This window comes from Pseudomyrmex gracilis, unplaced genomic scaffold (assembly GCF_002006095.1).
Source record: "Pseudomyrmex gracilis isolate BER0280 unplaced genomic scaffold, ASM200609v1 scaffold_276, whole genome shotgun sequence".
NCBI lineage: Eukaryota > Metazoa > Arthropoda > Insecta > Hymenoptera > Formicidae > Pseudomyrmex > Pseudomyrmex gracilis.
Genome location: NW_018020860.1, coordinates 147,851 through 168,264, shown reverse-complemented (window position 1 = coordinate 168,264; position 20,414 = coordinate 147,851). Strand labels below are relative to the sequence as shown.

Here is a 20,414-nt window from a genome sequence, read left to right as displayed (position 1 = left end):
CAAAGTTTCCGGAAGATGAGGGACATAATGAGGTATTTTTTTTTTTTTTTTTTTTTTTTTTTTTTTGTAAAGGCAACACGTGGGATGCATTTGTTGCGGACAGAAAAGATCGGTATTCGAAGAGAGAAAGAGCCTCGCAGGTAGACGAATATAACAGATACACACCGAGGGTTGTGACTAATGACTCTATTGACGGATCGGGTCGAATCGAAGGACGACTTATCGAAACGAAGAAATCAAACCGAACGCTCGAGCGATGACGATAATCTCTCGTGGTTTTCGAACGACGTTTCGAGAGAGCGTCTTTTTATCGAATTAAACAGAAAACGTAGAATACAATTCTCTTCTCGCGTCTCTCGGAGATTTTCTCCGCGTCGAAGATACACATCGACGTAAATTTCTTCAGTTCGCTGATGAAGATTTTAGTTATGCTCCCGCGCGGTCTCTTCTTCTTTCCTCTTCTCTTTCTCTCTCTTTCCGCGCACGCAGCTAGAAGAGCGCTACCTGCGCGTTTTGTCACGCTTTTTAGGTAGAACGCCGTAACGCGCTCGTGATTGCCTCGTACAATTACCTGCGAATCCGGCCGCCTCTCTTCATCTTCGCTTCTCGCGTTCTTCCCCGCTCTCTCGCCGCGCGGAGAGAGAGACGGTTGGCATCCTACAACCTAATGTACAACATGGCACGAACATGACACAGAACCTACACAGAACTTCCCTTTTTTGTCACGTAACGCGACACGCTTCATTCCGTCCGTCTTCGAAATTATGATTCTCGCATCTCGCGGGCGAGATGACACGAGTCTCTCTCCGAGCGTATGTTCTCATTGCCACCGGCGATGTCAGAAGAAAGAAAAAAAGAAACCGACGATCGCGCGAAATTGAGTTTACGCGTTTTGGAACATCTTATTTCCGAAATAAAATCCAGCTTGCGCCGCGTTCGTGTCTCGACACGAAACGTTACATCACGAGAGTAACTTTGTAATCATTTTCTCTTTACGAACTCCACTCCCGTGACTTATTACACGTTTCGCAGGTTGTAAAAAAAAAAAAAAAAAACGTTTCCAAGAAAGTGTATACGAGAGAGGTGAAACTTTGTTGGAAAGTACGATGCAAATTTGCGACCAGATATTCGGTTCACATGGATATTCCTTGTATAATTTATTTTTTTGCCCGATCCCTCTTTAAATTCTTTATCTCTCCATTTCTCTCTCTCTTTCTCTCTCTCTTTTTTCCTCTCTCTTTCTGTCTCATGCAAACGCCGGTGTAATCGCGCGTGTGCTCGCGCGAAGCGAGATCGGTCCAAAAGCGTGAGCCTACAAGGTTCCCGTCTTTCTTGCCTCTCCGCCGTCCCACCGTCTCGAACCCTTTCCCCGTTTGCGCGCTAATAAAATGCGCTCCGCTCGCAAAGCCTCCTTTACATTTACATGCCCGAGCTGATCGAGGTGCGCGCGCGCGGCTACGTAGTCGTGAGGAGGACATCGTGCGCTCATGAATTTATCTTGAATCCTTTACCACCACCACCACTACTATGACGCGTTCTCCGGGCGCGAAGTCCGAGGAAGGCACAGGGACGGCGGTGGCCGGACCAATCTCGGTGTCACCGGACCAGTTTCACAGATGGGAAGAGAAAGTAATCTCAGAATTTGACCATTAATTGTAACTTCAAATTTAATTACACGAAATGGCAAGTGTGCGTACACGGAACACACTCCTTTAATTGAATTGATTTGTTGTCGTGTTTTATCAGTTCATTAAATTATTCTAGTTTTATTGTGCGCGACAAATATATATTTAAAACATCGATATATATATATTGGGTTGATGGAAAAGTTCTGCGGATTTTTAGTATAAAATTTAAACACAAAATGGACATTTATAAAAATTAATTTGGTCCACAATGTGTTGACCGTTGTCTTGATCTACAACTTGTTGCCAACGTTTCTTTAGGGCCTTGATGCCGCTCTCGTAAAACCCTTGGGACTTGTGGGCGAAAAAATCAACGAGGTGATTTTTTAATTAATATATATATTTAAAACATCGATATGCGTGTGCGTGGAATTTCAGAAAACAAATTTATAAGATCCGGTGCGAGGCGGTAAACATTTCTCGCGGACGCGAGGCGAGTCAATTCGGAATCCAGCCGGTTCTCAATTTGGAATTGAATGAGAAGGGATGCGCGCTCTCGATATTGTGCACTCGCACTTGCATAAGATACCGAGCGAATTGTAAATAGTGTGGCGCGCGGGAGATACTGGTATATACGCGAGCATACGCGTCGGTGGCTGAGCAAACCGGTGGGTCCCAGAAGGGAAGGAAAGGGAAGGTTACATAGGGCCCAGGTATGAGCAGCGCTGGAGGGGAACGGGACAGAACGCGCAGCAAAGGGAGAGAGAAAGAGAGAGAGAGACAGAGACAGAGAAAATGAAAGAGAGCGAAGGTGGACCGGGGCAAGAAGAAGAAGCGGGACACACAGCACTGCCAGGCCGCCGGCGCTGGGCCGCGCGTGTATCCGCCCACGTAATCTTGATTGTCGACACACCTCCACCTCCGCCGCCCTCTATACCACGAAACTCACCAACACGGAGACGCGTGCACGCGTGCGCGCATCACCTTTTCGATGTGCGTCTCGCGGGTACACACGCCGGACACCTATGCACGTCCGGATGCAACCTGTGCACGATAGGCACCAGGGGCGTATCAACGTCCGGAAACTGCGCCATAAAGTCAAACGCATAATTGAATCACCGGGAATGTAATGTAATCGCGATCGACGGGATCACCGGAAATGCGCGTAATGCGAAGAGAGAGAGAAAGAGAGAAGGAGAGCAGATACTCAAATCGGATGCGAGTTGGATGCGAGCAAAGCGAAGTATTATGCCGCGCCGCTTAACTTCATGAATAAGCAAAAGACGCGCGCGCATGCAACTTCAGGAAGCGGAATGGGATGTATTTATAGTATAATCGCGAAGGAGAGAAAAAAACGAGAAACGCGCTATCTTGACTGTCTGAATTCATTCGACTGAGTTCTCCCGAAGAAGTTGGTTATTCTCGAACTGAACGCTACGGATAATTTGCGCGGTAATGGTCTCGGAGATAAACTCGTGTGTAAAGCGGAACAACATAATCGCGCGCGTGTCGAGCGATCTCTCGATGTTAGAGAGGGGAGCTTGATCACCCAATCCGATCTGATTGCAGAAAAAAAAAAAAAAACTCATCAAACCTGTCGCGATATATAAATTTCTTCGCGTTTGTTTTCGCACACTTGTTTACGTCAGAGAGTTCGGTGCGCGCTTTGACTTTATATATTTCAAACCCGCCAAGAGACCCGAGAATTTCGGGTTGAGTCTGCGCGCGGGTGACTACCCCCTTCCCCCCCCCCCGTACTCTCTCGGCACGCAGAATAGGAGCTTAGGCAGGGAAACAAATGAGAGGCCGTGGACTATAATGACTCGGACAACGGCAGGGAAAGAGGGAAGGGGGATAAGAAATTGGATAAGAAAGTAAGGTGGGTCGGTGTGTGCTCAGCTGCATTCGTGGTGCGCGTGTGTGCGAGAAAGCGCGAGAGGGAAGAAAAGAAGAGAAGAGAAGAGAGAGAGAAAGAGAGAGAGAGAACGGAGAGCTAAGATGGAGGATTTATGAACGACCGAAACAGGCTGCGAACCCTAGGCCCTTCGCCCGCTTCTCTCTTCCTCGGTCTTTTTCTTTCTCCCCCTTTTTTTCGTTTTGTTTCGTATTCCGACCTTAGCGAGAGTATAGTATACCTGGCCCCGTCTCGCCGCTGCGCTCAACATCGTGCCGCGTTGTGCGCACGCAAAAACAGTTTCATCCCATCTCTCTACTTTCTCTCTCTCTCGCTCCTTTTTTTACCGTCTATCTTCGTTCTTTAAATTTCGCATTGCGTCCTCGTGATCGCAACAAGTCGTCGATTCCGACGTTTTACATTTCGTGATCCGCTATTTTTGTCGTAAAAATATATATCTGGCTATTTAAAATTCGACGACGTTTCTCACGTGTGGAGTGTATTCCGCGTATTTTTGGCCAAACTAAAAATTCAACTACGTTTTGGCACTTTGACGTGAATAGATATTTTGAGTCGCTCTCGAAGGCGACACGCGAGGTTCAATGTACGAAAGGAAAACACCGGTGGCAAGAGCAACAAATCATAATTTCGCAATGCCGAGTATTCACCCGATATTGAGACGGCGGTGCGGTCTCTCTTAATTAACGCCGAGTTATACTCCGGACCGGACCAATCGAGTCCCGGGATCTAAAATCAATTTAGATCTCCAATCCGCGATAGAGGACTACCTCCTATGTATCTTCTCTCTCACGAGAGAGAGACTTTCCGCGGGATCCTTCGGCCGATGAAGCCGAAGAACGCGCTACGGGGTATCGGAACCCTCCGCCATCCCGACGATTGTCCCGAGGGGGAAGAAGCGACGAGAATGAAACGAGATGCAACCGAGTCGGTGTTGTTACTGTTGTTATTGTTGCTGTTGTGTTCTTGCCGCTGCTGATGGCAGTGGTGGTGGTGGTGATAGTTACGAGAATCCATGGGGGCCTTATGGTGCCCCCTGGTATAAGGTGGGTAACTTAATATTCCGGGTAATAAATAAGAGAATGCGGCTCTGCGTCCGTCCCACAAAAAACTTCCCGCGGGCCAAAGAGCAAGACGCCCACGCTTCTCGTAGTACCCACAATCCAAAGTGGCCCCGTCTTCCACCCACCTCTTCTGGTCCCCGCGAGCGGAAACTTTCGGGGCCCCGCTTTAACCTCTGTGGCCCCCATGCTTAACACCCGAACGTTATCCCGCCGCGGCATCGCGTAATTAAGTTATTACGCTTGCGGGGCAACCGCGGCGCGGGGGCGCTCACGCTCTCGCCGTACGATGGATGCACTTGTCTCCCCCCCCTCTTCTTTCTCTTTCTCTCCCATTCTCTCTCTTCCTGTTCAAAGAAATTTCTTACAAGAGACTTCTTCATAGACGGACGAAAATAATAAAGCTGTAATACGTGGAAGAAGAATATTATTCAAATTCACGATGTGTGCACATATTGTTAATATTTATTTCTTTTTTATTAAACTGTGTATATAGTTTCTCATGTACATGAAATTATATTTAAATTTATAAAAAAATTAATCTCAAGAGCCTTTCAATGTAATTTTCTAAGAAACGTAGTAACATTTTTGCTGCGTGAATTCTAAAGTCAAATGTGCAACAAAAAACTACAACACGTCGTATAAATTGTTGCAACAATTATCTTTAACTCGAATGGAGTAAAGAGTCTCTTGCTTATGGGCACGTTTTCTCAGCTGTCATTGATCATTCCTCACTTATTATCCCACGTTATTATATAGAAATACAATGTACTCGGATAGAGCAGGTGTTTGTAAATGCGTTAAAAAAAAAAAAAAAAAAAAAAAAAAGGATCGCGGCGTGTCTCGGCACGAAGCATGGCGTGTACGAGCTTGACTGTTAAAAATCGTCCTTTATAACTTTCCCGTGGGCGAACGCTTAACCGTCATTATCCACTTGTATTCATTTTACCCCTGTTCGAACGCCGCATGTACGCGGCAAGGTTAAGACAGGTGATTCGAACAATGTACACAAAATAATTATACACTCTATATCAACATTGCGATATTCCGGAGAGAGAAATAAAGAGAGAGAGAGAGAGAGAGAGCAAACCATCGACGAGCCAATCTAACAGAAGCTTCTTTTGCTCGCTGAGTTATTTCTCTCTTCCGTGTCGCATCACTACAAACCTACAGAAGAACCTTCTTCAGTCCCTCCACGACTGCCTAAGAATGTGTTTACAATAACACACACCGCACAATTGGCAATTCGCGTTGAATCCCCTCGTCATTAAGCCGATTCAAGCTATAGAGATGTGAGAGTTGACGAGTGCGCGGGAGAATGAAGTTGGCGAGCGAACGAGCGAGCGAGCGAAAAGAGGAACGAAAGTGCAGCGAAAGGGGACAGGAATGAGAGGGCACGAGAAGGAAGGCAGAAGGAATGCCGCGCCGGTGCGTGAAGCCAAGTCTCCTGCCTTCTTAGACAACGTTGCCTCGGAACCGCGTCTCTATCAGGCATCATAAATAATTCTGCTACGCCAGTGTCTCGCGTCTCTGTTTTCATACACGTATACACGCGCATATACGCATCCCTCCCAAGTATATATACACACACACGCGCGCACGTCACCATCTCCGTTTCTCTCTCTCTCGCTCGGTCTTCTTCCGTCTCGGGCGCGTTTTTCGGCTACACCGTGAAACACGGTGGCATGATTGTGTGTCCGTGGACCGGTTGGACTAGGAACGTCTAAGTGTGCGTTTGGGCCCTTTAAAAGAGATAGCACTCGAGATGGGGAAAAAAGAACAGGTGAAACCTGCCCAGGGTCTCTCTTCTCTCCGGCTGCTCGATCGAGACTTGCATCGAAGGTTTGTGACTTCGGATCTTAATTCTATACATTACAGTTGTTGCTTCTCGATAGATGTTTTAACAGATATCACGGGTGTTTTGAGGATGACGTCAATACGCTTTGACTGTATTACAAGTCAAATTATAAAAAATATTAATTATTTAAATTATGTAGGTATTTAAAAATATAAATCTCACGCAAGAAAAAAAAATGTAGAATTTCTCTCCGAGGCGGAGATTGGTACATGACGAGAAATGTCAGTCGCGTTGTGCACGTTAACGTCCTACCCGCAGATCATTTTCATAAAAAAAGAAAAACAAATCTTTGCAAAAAGTCGAAAATCGATTCTCGCGAGCAATATACACCGCGCTCTTATACACACCGATGCGCGTACGTGCGTCGCAAAAAGCGCGTCCCTCGTTAGTGCCACTAATTACGAACTGGCCGGGACCCTTTTGCGTCCCGCCGGTCTTTCCTTAATGAGTGCTCTAGTGAAGATCGCGAAAAAAAAAATTGTAATGCCAGGAACACACACAAGAGAGCGAGAGACCGATTGCTCTCGACGACGTGGCGTCGAGTTAAACGCGCGCGCAGAAAGAGACGGAAATACAGAGGACGGACACCACGCGCTCACACACGCGGATATAAGGTTTAAGCCTTAATTATCGATTTAAAGCGCGTGGCGAAGATTACGAAATTCTCTCTCGGGAGTAATTGCCGCCGCGTAAGGTAGATAGGCGCCGTATAAGTAGCGATCGATGCGCGATCGATCGCGCGCGAGTTTTAAAAGACGAGGCGCCAAGGGTTTCCCCCCTCCGTCCCCCTCTCCCCATCGTCGAGAATTCCCAGATTTCACTTAACCGAGAGACTTACGATCGAGACGCGCCGATGCGATCTCCGACGAATTACACCGCTATCTCGTAGCCCCGCGCCTTGTAATTAAATCATTTGACGCGGGCAAATAAATCCGAGGTGTGCGCGCACCGGGTACTCGCGCCGAGCATTACCTTTTTTCACCGTTAATTAGTTCGTTCGTGCGACGCATACGAGAAATGCGAGATTTAATTAGCGAACGCGTCGAATCGCCGGACGACGAGTCGTTCGTGCTCTTGCACGAACAATGGTATCCTCCTTTAGCAGAATTTCAATTAAATCCTGATTGACGGAATTAACCGCGAAGACTTGGACAATCGACAAGATTGGTAGCCCCGTTGAAGTTGTACTTCTCATTCTTAACGAGAATGCCCTCGGCCCCTCCAAAGAAAAAACGCGTCTTCTATCGATAACGACTTCGTTCCAATTGCGAAAAACAATCACACAGTAATGATCATATATAACGTGTATTATAAATTATCGACGCACAAAGTGAAACGTACCGATGTATTAATCAACGTATCAATTGAAGCGCAATATTGCGTGTTTATCACGCAATTGGCGCAAACACGCGGCTATTACGCGAAACGTTATCACGTGGTTATCGAGTCCGGACACGCAATCTCTTCCTCTCTCGAGAAAGAAAGAGAGAGAAAAAAAAGAGCAAGGGAATCGAATGCTGAACAACTGCGCATTCGAACGCCGGGCCCGTCAATCGCTGTCTCCCTTATTGGAGGCATGTTCGCGATTCCAGGCGAGCTTCACCCTCTGGAAACGAAGTCACCCAGGCGGAGGTCTTTATTCGAATCGCGCAGGCGAATCACGTACGCGCCGAGGAGCGACATCGTCTCGTAACAAATATGTATCTCCCTCTCGGGGGCCACGGGGGCCCCACATCCCCGTGCGCGTCCGCGCGCGCCCGCTTGCTCGAGAGAGAGAGACGGGGGCCCTACCTGCCGGCTACTAACACGAGCGCGACTAACTAACTAGCGTACACGTTTCTCTCACGACCCGGCCTACCCGGCCGTTTCTGCCTTCGTATTCCGGTAGCAACAATCACGATCCGATCTCCACGCGATCAACGTCGTTACTTTCGCGAGGACGTAAAGTTGTCTCGGAATTACGAGCGAAATGACTATTTCTTCCTCCAGGTAGACAGTTCGCGAGAAACCTTGTGTTTTGTTTGTTTGTTTGTTTTTTTTTACATGAGATATTTAAATAACTGGAATGAATACGCGACTTTATATACTGGAAAAGCACAAAGTATAGACTTTTTTCTCAACCGTAATTCACCCTTGCTATACGATAGTTTTTTTAAAGAGTGATAAAAATAATTCTACGGTGTTTACGGTGTTTCAGAGATGGTATTGAATTAACAGTCAAATGAATTAGTTTCGAATCGGACTCGAAGCCTTTCCTACGGACGGAGAAAAGAACTGGACTCCATAACAAAGAAATGTCTGCTCCGACGACGGAGAGTCCTCCAGCGCGCGCGCGCGCGCGCATGCGTATGCGTTCGTCCTCGTGATTGCGTTCGTGTTACTTCGGGTATCCTCGTGTCCGAGTCCCGAGGAGTCTTCGAAAGGGACCAGGATGACGCGTTTGTGATGTTCACAGGGCCCTAAAGAAGAACCAAAACTAACGCTAGAATATGAGAGAGATCAGATAAACGCGAGAAAGAATTCTCGAACTATCGTCTCCGTGAACGACGTAACGAGAACAAGATGTAATTAACGTATCACGACGACGTGGCTCGATGTTGCACCGTCTTGAACCGTCAATGCGCCGATATGTTCGTAGAAATTTTTTTACGAGGAAGATAAAAAAAAAAAACGATAACGAGGCTCGATAGAAGAATGAAACCCACGGGCGTTTATTTACTCGGAAGACGTCTTTAATTCATTGCTACCAGACCTTTTTTCGTCGCGGCTTGTTCGTGGAAGGCCGAAATTCGGTAGCCTGCGCAGGGTGACCGCGTGATGTCTATTATAACACTGAGGCCATCGGCAAAAAATTGCAACCTTGCTGTCTCGACAGCATTTTTCTTTTCTTCCTGTTCCTTTTAAACTTCTTTCGTCTCTTCTTTCTAACGTTTTCATCAGGAAACGTTCGCGCGCGCTTGGAAACATCACGCGTACAATTTGTATTTTGAAAAAACTTTTTTTTTATAAAGTACAGAAAGTTTTTTTTTGCACTGAATATCCATTTTGACGTTTATTATTTGCATCCTGTTCCTTCGCGTAAAAATTGCGAATGTTAATTAACCCGAACTGTTGTTGGCTCCGTGTCTGTCCCCCCCCCCCCCAGTAGCAGACAGTATTGCGGTCCAATCCAATGTTGCCAAAAAGCAAATCCGTTACATTACATTTTTAAACGAACATAATTTTGTCGTTTGTGTAAATTTTTCTCTAGTGAGGATCTTCTAGACAATTCTTCATGAAATCGATTGTCAGCAAGAGCAGTCGAGTTTGCTCGCCGGATTGGCGAGCTTTCGAGACTCTTCAATTTCGCGTTGAAGTGACACTTCGCCGCGATCTCGAATTCCCGACAGAAACAACCTTCTTTCTCCGAGTCCGTGGAACCGGTAAGAACATCCCGGGCGTGTTTCGATCGTAACGCCTCGCGAACGTAACGACTCCGCATTCCTACGAGAAAAATGTCGACCGGGAATATTCCTCCGAAGTCGGTCCCTCGAGCGCGAGAAGGGTGCCGAAGACGGAGGAGTGCGAGGTTGAAGGAACCGAAGGCCGAAGAGAGAAACCCGCGATCTCTGTCGAGGGAGCGAGAGAGGAAAACGGGGCGAAAGAGCGCGAGGAGAGATCCCTCGGAACTGCTTCGCACGTGGCGACAGTCGCGACGTATTCGCGCGCGCGCGTGCATATATATATTTATAGCGACTGGCGCATTGTCGGCAGGACAACTTGTAGAGAGAGAGAGAGAAAGAGAGAGAAAGGAAAACGAGAAGATCGACGGGATAGAATTACGCGAGAGAGTATTGATGTTAAACGAGTCAGCATGATCTAGAAATCATTATCCTCGGAAGATTAAAGATCGTCGGCGATAAATAGCTTTGATCGCGTCTCAAACAAACCTCAAAGCTCTTCTTTTCCACGCTTGAATCAGTAACACACACACGTCCGTATACAATATTTGCAAGAAAATAAAATATTTTTAAATTAATAATAAACAAGAAGTTTTCTTCGGGCTCTGTAGTATTAAACTATAAAAGGAAGGTCAAAGGGCCAATAAGAGCCTAAACACGGATGTTAGTGTGTGAAAAAAATATTAAGGATTTATTGTAAAAATCGTTTAAAAAACGTAACGTTTCGATCCCGGGTTTGGATCATCTTCAGACAAATGCCTGTACAAATAATAAAATAAAATATATAAAAATAAAATTAAGGATTACAAGAAGCAACTAATTACAAAAACTTACATAGCTGTCAATATAAATGTCAAAAGACCTTCACATGTCAAAACGCAGTCCAAAAAATAGATATTAAAATAAAAACGACTGTCACTTTTCGATGTCGAAAGTCAAATGCTCACAAACGATGTGAAAATTTAAAACGAAAGTCGGTATGCGCAAACAGAGACATCTGACAACAGTATTAAAAATCGATCGCTCAGAACTAAATTTTCTTGAACCGATCGATAAGAGGCAAATATGTCTTATCAAGCAAATCAGTATCGCTCTGTAAATTAAGACTCATCGGTTGCATTTTAATACAAAGCATCTCCGAAATCAAACGCCTTGAGAGTAAGAGTGCTCCTCATCTAACACGGTAACATTTTCCCAATCGAAATCATGAGAATACTTTAAACGGTGGTCCGTAATCACCGAATGCTGCGACGATGCACGACAAATGTGCTTCTTATGTTCATTTATCCGCGAAAGTAACAATCTCTTTGTTTGCCCAACGTATGAGGCCTGACAACTGTTACACTTAATGCAATAAACTACGTTTGATTTAGAGAGTATTAAACTAATGAACGAAATAAATTGGGTTGTAAGAGCCGTTTTGCAGGATGTTATGCAGAGAATGTGGTTATATATATATATGTCGAAATAATTTTTTTCTCTCATATAGGGTGCTGAATTTGCATCACGTATATATGAAAATATTTTCAGTTACACTCGAGTAAAAATCGACAAGTCTACAGTTGGTTTCGATTGCTTCCGATTCCGGAGCCGATCGAATTTGGGCATTTTTTGTTGACGTGACTCTCATCTCTTCCCGCTCGGCGTTCTCGAGAAGGCAACGATCGCAATACTCGTTGTTTTCATCGCAGTCAAATTGAACCGGCGATTGTTTGGCAAACAAACGGGAACCCCTACAGGGCTCATTGCGGCCACAGGCGCGCGATTTGGCGCACGCCGACTCCATTTCCGACCTTCTCTTCTCCCCCTATCCCCTTTGCATGTTCTTCCCCTTCACACGCGTGGCCGTGCAAAATAATTATATTGTCGCGCGACGAAGTGCGTCCCCTCTGAGAGCCGTGTCGCGTCGATTTAGTTACGCTTCGGCTAGTCCTTTTCCGCAAAGGAATAAGCGCGGAAAATGATTGTAATGTACGTGGCGGATGAGAAAAAGCAGAAACAAACACGTACTTTGTAATTTAAATTTTTTATAGAAAGCGAAAAAAAAACACATTGAGTTTGAAACAAATTAATTCGGAAGTGTTATGAATATTAATCAAAAATTAATTAAAAAATGAAAATATAATAAACAGCACACGCCGTATAATACTATAATGTGCAAGTACGTTTGGTTTTTAGAACATACCCTTGTAGGAATTGACGAACGGCCCAGTATTGGGTCAATATCGGCAAACGAGGCTCGATATTGGTACGACAGTAGTAGCCAGTACTGGGCGAATATGCTTACTGATTAGATCGAGCCAACGCTGGCTCTTAAGCTCGGCACGATACTTACTTCCGAGATTGGTCAGATATGGATTTCAAGTATTGGCACAATGTTGCAATTTTATACTAACAAGACAATCTTAGCCAACACTGGCTAAATATTCTTAGTGGTCAGATAGGCCTAAGATCAGTAACTTATATGACGCCAACATTGTGGCGCCAATATGTTGATCGCAGAAATGATTTTCGGTAAAATTAAAGTTTGAACATTGGCTCATCCGTGGTGCCAGTATCGGGCCAGTCGTTTCGCCGGTACATGAACGACTCTTGGCGAAACTGTAAGTTAGAGATTGGACCATCCGTGGCACCAGTATCGGGCCTGTTGTTTTACCAGTACAAGAACGATGCTTGGCAAGACAACAGTTTCTCAAAATTCTCTATTTTTATTTATAAATTTAATAATTAAAAAAGAACGATGTGTGCGAGAGCTATTTACTGTCACCCCCTAAAATAAAAGAAATTAGACGCGAATGTTGAGTGCTGGATTTTTTGTTATATTAATTGCACTTAACATTCTATGTTAGATTGTTTTCATGCATAACTTTTTAGGATTTATTTAATATTTTAAATAAAATAGCTTAGGGTGACAGTAATTGGGTCTTTTAACCTACGTGTGTAGAAAACAATATGTTGATCTATTATTTATTTTCGAGTAAAAGAGCTTAGCATGTGGCTCTATTGACGTACCGAATCGACCCGATCGGGAAGGTCAACTGACTTTTTCAACGACGACGGTGACATTCGATTCAAAACCGCACACTCCGCGGGTAAGCGATTAACCCTTTTTTTTTTTTTTTTTTCTGTGTCGCGAGGCGAGTGGCTTTGTGATGTGCGGCACACGCCCCTTGCCCTGGCTCTTGCGATCGCGGCATGTGCGCCGATTGTTTCGCGACGGAGCAGAAACAATGGCGAGAAGTTCGAGGTGTCGCACGCAGTTTGGAACGCATCGTCGATCCCATTCAACCGACTCATCGAGAGCGCGCAAGACCGCGCCGGTCGGTCGGTCATGCGAATTCACGACAATGAACGCGAGAATTGAACGCGAGTTTCCGCTCGATTGGCCGGCAATGCGGCGAAAATTAGAATCGCGGGGACGGAAGTAACGCGATCATTCGAATATTTGCATACAAACTCGATATCAAAAGTGCGTCGTGTTTGCTGTCGCGCGTGTGTCTCCCGACAACAACAAACCAATCTCTCTTTATTCGGGTACCGGCTGAAATCGCCTCGGGATCGAAACTCGTTAACGAGCGCGCGGTACGTTCGATGTGTTTTAACGCTCCGTTGAACTTTTTCTCTTCGAATTTTCCCGTTGCGCTGCCATTTGTGTTTGCAAACGGCGCACCGATGAACGAACAGCTCATGTGTTCGAGACGAAATTTGTTAATTGCGCGCGAACCGTGCGGTGAAAATTGTAACGTTAGATGAAGATGAACTCTCAGATGTACACGTCCAAGGAGCGACGCGTCCTATCTCCTTACCGGATCGATCGTGCTTGATATTCGAGAGATGAGTTGCAATTTACAAGAGAGAGAAAGAGATAGACACCGATCGGGAAGAGATGAGAGATCCCGCATCCGCGAAACTATAACCGGAGTAACCGTGTAATCACGTGGATCTCTAGTTTAGTAAAGATAATTGCTGGTTGTCCGGGCTCGAATATGAGGCCGTGAGGTTCGTCCGCGCTCATAGAGAGACGATTCTCTCCCGACCAAGAGAGAAGACGGGAGAAGGGAGAGAGAGACGGAGGGGGCGGGCGGTACCGCTTGTCTCGTCAGAATTAAGAGATCCGCGCGCGCATCTCCGTGCGTAATTTCTTCATCGTATTTTCCGCGGTAACGCGCGCGCGCGCGCTCATTGCCCGTGAAACGCAGGAATTTTAGCCAGCGGGATCTGAAACGTGTCTTGTCCGGCTCGCAGGCGCTGACCCTCGTTAATATCCGACGCGCGCGAGACACTCTCAACGAGAGAGACTCGAGGAAGATCGGCTGTGTATGTGCGCGCGTGTGAGTCTCCACACTGTGTATCTTCTTTGTTGCAATATATTTTTACATCGCATGCGTGATTTATATTTTTATTAAACGAAGTTGAATGCGTAATTATCAAAACGCGAAGTCTTCGCGATAGAGAGAGAGAGAGAGAGAGAGAGTAGCGAGCCCCCGCAGCTGGCCCTGACATGGTCGCTGACTTTCGCGATCGCTTTGCCGGAGCGCACAGTCAGAGTTTAACAACCAGTAATTGTCCGACTTGGCTTGTCGGAGCCGTAAAATCCGAGCGAGAGCAAACAACCCGTCGCGCTCTCCTCTTCAGGATCGGCTTGATGCTCCTCGTCGCCCCCGAAAACGTCTCAATGCGCGTCTCACGCGTTTCCTTTCTCACAAAATTTCCGAATATAAATATATATATATAACACAGAATTAGATCCCGAAAGAAAAAAAAACAAAACTTATTCTAAAGATTTATGACGTTTTTCTTTTTCGAAACTTACGGTTCGTTGCTTGACACTTAAACAATTACATCGCGCGCAAGATTGCACTAATTACTTTTAATTGCTATACTTTTCGCGGAAACGTCGGTACGTGACAAGGTGCTGATTGCAACGCAAACAAATAATGTAGAGTATCTGCAAACGACCTTTGTTGCTAATCATCAATGCCTCATATACGTTTCTTTATTTTCGAGGCAACACGTTTGCTCGACGGTTAATATAACTTCGCTGATTTATAACCGTTTTAGACACGTCTATTAACATCCACTCGAACGAAGCGTTCGCTAATTACTCGAGTAACACACGTGCCGATCGTCGTATATCTTTCGCAGTTAAGAGTATATCCTTGTACGAGAGCGCGCGTATCTATACAAGGTGTCTCGGAAAAGTTTGAGCAAAATTTGCATTTTGTTTTTTTTAACAACATTTTAGTGTGTGATCTTCTTATCGACAAAAAGATTAATTCTAAATTAGTCTCCAGAATTAAGAAGTCAAATTGCAGCAGTGAGACGACTGAGAATTTCGCAACAACGATCGCTGTATTTGCACAGAAAACAAAAAAATTGTTTTTATCGTAAATCTCCAATCACGTCCGTGCTACGGCATCCCGCGCTCGCGTGTTTATTTGCACTCAAAAACTATCTATTATATAAACAAACAAAGGCTTTGTCAATGCATTGTTAGCGTCATAAGTTACTGATCTTGGAAAGTTAACCTAACCTAACCTAACCTGATCAGCTAGATTATAGTTTTCACAGAATACTCTGAATTAGTTTGCATTTTGATAATTGTGTTTAAGTGTATCTTGTGAATAATTGTGAATATTTTGTGTACACAGTGTCAGTAAAATTGGAACATTGTGCCAATACTTTAAATCCATATCTGACCAATCTCGGAAGTAAGTATCGTGCCGAGCTTAAGAGCCAGCGTTGGCCCGATCTAATCATTAAGCATATTCGCCCAGTACTGGCTACTACTGTCGTACCAATATCGAGCCTCGTTTGCTGATATTGACCCAATACTGGGCCGTTCGTCAATTCCTACAAGGGTGGCTGTTGAAGCAAACACAGATGCTGATGTGTGAGTAGTTGAATCAGTTTATTAACTTAATGCAGAACGTTTTCGACCTTGTATTAGGTCTTTCTCAATACAATTAAAATTATTCAGTCGCTTTATTCAACTTGTAAAGTGTTGGTCTGGTCTGCTTTTGCGACATGAACATTTCTGACAGCGCTGTGCGATGACTTTTTACAACAATAATTTAACCTTTTCGCTCCGGGACTGGTCCATATATGGACCAGCAAGAAAAGCAAACGTAATAGATGTTTATAAGGTCAATTTAATGCACTAAATTTAGGAAAAAAATTGAAAAAAATCCTGGTTACTTCTTTGACCTTCAAAATTAACTTTGAAGGGGGGGTAGCAGGTTATTATTAACTTTTTCAGCTAAAATGCGAGGTCAATTTTAAAGGAAAAATCCCCGGAGCGAAAAGGTTAATTGTATTGAGAAAGACCTAATACAAGGTCGAAAACGTTCTGCATTAAGTTAATAAATTGATTCAACTACTCACACATCAGCATCTGTGTTTGCTTCAACAGCCATTGACAAAGCCTTTGTTTGTTTAAAAAATCTTGAAGCTTCTTACATACATATTTACTTATATCTATTATATGTTATACACGATGTTTGAAAAGAAACGAGAAAAACCGGGGGGATAAGCGAGAGAGAGACGCGCGCGACTCTCCTCCGAGATCGGACCGCGAACACAAATTCAATCTCGTGAAAATGTCGGTAATCGCGTAAACGATCCCTCGAACACTCGTTAGAGAAGAGATCAGCTCCCGGTCGGTCCTTTCTTTTGCCCTTGTGCGAAAATCCTGTGATTGCCGTAAATTAGCGGCTGCGGTATCTCCGCGGGGCAGGGGCATAATTCTCCCTTCTCGGATCCGCTGGACCGGACTCGGCTCCTCACGTGGGAGGAAAATTTCTATTCGACGGAGGCGCTCTCTCTCTCTCTCTCTCTCTCTCCTTTCGTGTGTAGTGTTTGCTCTCGCGCGTCGCGCGATGCTGCTTTCACACGCGCGCTATATAACGCTTGCCGCGCGCACAGACCCGCCATGCTATGCGTCATTATCGGACAACGAACGCAATGAAATGAGAGAACTGGTTCTTCGTGTGTTGTGTGTCCGTCCGTCTGTATATATGCGATAGCCTCTTGCCGGTTCCTCTCCATTACGGGGGACAAAACGTTCGCGGATGATCCCCGCGTGGAAGTCTCTCCGCGTAGCGTCTCATTTCTCGCGCGACTTTGCCCCGCAAAGTTGAATGTAATAAAAATCGCGGAGCGGGATTTTTAAGATCGTCGATAGGATTTCGAAATATTGGAGGATCGTTTGCTTGATTGAAAATATTCGAAAAAAAACTCTTTCGCAACGACGTGAAGTTAACAACCGAATATATATATATGACACCGACGCGTGACGTCGGTCAACAAGCAAACGTCGGTCCATCTCCATGACAATAATAGAGATATTTCTCGCGCCCGAAGACCCGTGCGTATCCGAAAAGCGGCGAAAGCTGGGCCCTTCGTCACAAAAGCAAGGTAACGTGCGGCGGGAATAGAAATTGGGAATTAGGCGTTTCGTAGAGAGAGAAATCCCGGGACACACAAGCCACGTCCACCGGTGAGACTTCTCTCCGAGAAAGAATACGAAGGAAACGTTGAATAGCTCCGCTCGGAGGGTCGTCGGTGCGCGCATACCTAGACTAGAAAGTTTCAAAAGCGTTGAAACCTTTTTTTTTTTTTTTCGTCCGCAGAAAGGCTGCAGGAACTGGAAAATTTGTCGAAAAAGAAAGAAAAAAAAATAAGCACAACGGGTCCTTTCGAACGCATTTCCTCGAGTTGAAATTACTCGTTGTATTTTATTCAGAGGTTTAATAAACGCACGTCACCGTATCTTGTTTCGTCATCCTTGATCTCTAATCGGTTTTTCTCGAATGTAAATAAGACAGAAGCTCTTGAAGCTCTCGCGATCAAAGTAGTTTTAAAAGTAGTTCGAAACTTACTTGTTTGTCAAAGCGAAGTCACTTTGCGAACAGACATATTTCGGTCGGAGAAGAAGGAATTAGGTGATAACGCGCGCACGATTGTCGATTGACAAAAGTAAAAGGACGTTGCTATGAATCACGTGGCACGTAACATCCTCCGGCGCGAAGACGTCTTCATCCTCGACGTGAGCAACGAGCCACGATGGTGGACGACTAGCCTTTCTCTCTCTCCCTTCTTCTCTCTCTCTCTCTCTCTCTCTCTCCCTCTCTCTCTTCCTCTCGGTTCGCACAACTCACGTCCAGGCAATCAGGTATGATTGGCCCGATCCACGCTTTCGCACTAACCACTTTATCAAAGCCGTTCTAAATAAACCCGCATTTGATTACACCCCGCGCCACCTTGTCGTTATCGTTTCTTATACCTTCTCCTTTATTCGCACTTTGCTGCTATCGACTTCGTTCCGCTTCAGCGGCAAAGAAGAATTATCTTTGTCGCCTTTATCTTTTCCACCGATTTCACAAAATTCCGTTTCCGGCGTTTTCTTTTTTTTACGTTACAGAGGATTTCTCGCCTGTCGATTTTTCTCTGCTACACGAAACACCTCTTCGACGTGCAAAACTTGAACGCACGAAGGTTCGCAGTCACTTATTGTTTATCGACGCTTCTTTGTCAAGAATGTCAGATCGATCATTAACTAGATCAACAACACTATATAATTTATGCGTTTTGTTTCACTTTTATTTCAAACGAGAAACTTTCATGGTCTAAATTGACTGCAACAACAAAAAAAATCTCTTCCTTTCTTCCATTGACAAACTCAACAAATAGCTCGGTATGTCGTCTTTGTTGCATTTGAAACGAACTTCGACCGCAATTACTATTGTTTTCCGTTTGGCTCGGCAAATCGTTCGAAACTAATTCTTGTTTTCACTTTGTTTCATCGGCAAAACTAAACATCGGATATAGTTTCTTCAACAGAGATCGAGAGGAAGATCGCTACCGATGAATCGAATCGGCGCTACCGAGCGCCAGAAGAGCACGTCGGAACCGGTATATAATTTGCGAGGTTACCGTGCGATAGATCGGCCGCTCGCCGGGCACAACACACCGGCGGATCAGAAATAGTGTGTTCGTAGTGTTGGCTTGAAGCGCGTCGGAACACAACTGAAGCGGTAGGACCACCCAGTCGGTCGAGGGCCCCTCTGCTCCGTCCGGATACAGTTCCACGGTATGCCGTGCAAGCTCTCCCACTACCGCCGTCGGCCTGGGTGCCGACATGCTATACTCCCTGATTGAGCTGGACTCTAGCAGGTGCCTCAATGTCTTACTCCAGGGATGGAAGATTGGCTTCGCGAGGAAGGAAGGAAGGAAGGAAGGAGGTAGGGAAAGAGAGAACTGACCGCGGGGGTGAAGGGGGCAACGAATTGGAAAGAGGAGGAGGGCGGAAGCGAGGGAGTGAGCTATCTCCGACCGAAGGATGGAGTCAACAACAGCGGAGAGTCACGTGGTTGGCAATGCGACCAATGACTCGGGTTGGGAAAACAGACCACTACAGCGCCAACAAGTTTTCACTTTCAAAACTCGTGGATAATAGAAATGTACACAATGTTGTGACTTCGCGATGACAAAACAAATTTGGTTTTGACTCGAATTGCGTTAAAATTGCTGACAAATGCTTTTTATTTGCGTGAACATTGTGTTTTAAATACTGTCAGGTTTGATGTTGGTGGAATCTCAATCGACAACATCAGCCCCCCAATCACAACGTGAGCGGGGGAAACGAATAAATCGCGCCGCACCTCCTTTGTAATACACAGACGAGAGATTTTCCACAATATTGATCGTTCGCGCACAGACGTAATTTTCGTGCGCGACTTACATGCATGCGCGCGCGAGATTTAAGTATATACCTGCTTACGACGGGGGTAATTCTACGTCGTCGTACTGCCATAAAGCCGCGGCGTGCAGAGTTCACGGTTACAGGGTCCAACTCGTTTCCCTCTCTCTCTCTCTCTCTCTCTCTCTCTCTCTCTCTCTCTCTCTCTCTCTCTTTCTCTTGTCGGCTCTCGCTCGAACTTCTCTTTGGCGCGGGTCTTACGAGGCTTTATGGTCAGAGTCATGGGATCGTGGACTGGCTGGATCCCATGATCGATGGGGCTTTGGCTTAACCCCTCTAGTCTGGAGCGAACCCATGGTGCCTCCGGCACGCGGTACCGCGCAGTCTCTCCTTCTTCCGCTCGCTGCGTCGTGTTCTGCTTTCTCCTTTTCTTTGTGTCCGACTCCGTCTTTCTTCCGGCTGTCTACGAAGATTTCCTTTCTCGCGACGAGAAAATATATTATATTTTATCGAGACGGAGCCGAATCTGCCGCGGTAGATAACGATTTAACCGAAAGCTCTCTCTGTTGGCGATCGTCGCTTTGATTTATGCTCGCGACCGTGTCGCTCGGACTTGGGGTATTCACGATTAGCCGACGTAACGAGAACGCTGCGATGTTGATGTAACTTTTTGACAAAAAAAAATTTAGAAAAATACACGTCGTCCTTTTAATTTATTAAAAAATCTTTTAATTCGTTAAAAAGAGAGAGAGAGAGAGAATCACATTTTCACGCGTTACGTCACACAAGATTTTTCTTAGAATATTTCTCCAAACAGA

General features: G+C 45.4%; 1 protein-coding gene across 1 annotated transcript in view; it reads right to left on the bottom strand.

Moving 5' to 3' along the window:
- LOC109859663 (transcriptional activator cubitus interruptus) overlaps positions 1-19,723 on the bottom strand; it is a 41,379-nt gene extending 21,656 nt beyond the window's left edge. Inside the window, exon 1 of the mRNA XM_020438131.1 lies at positions 19,670-19,723. Coding sequence (XP_020293720.1) covers positions 19,670-19,710 — 41 coding nt within the window. The 5' untranslated portion in view covers positions 19,711-19,723. The remainder of the gene's footprint in view (positions 1-19,669) is intronic.
- Between the last annotated feature and the right edge of the window lie 691 nt (positions 19,724-20,414).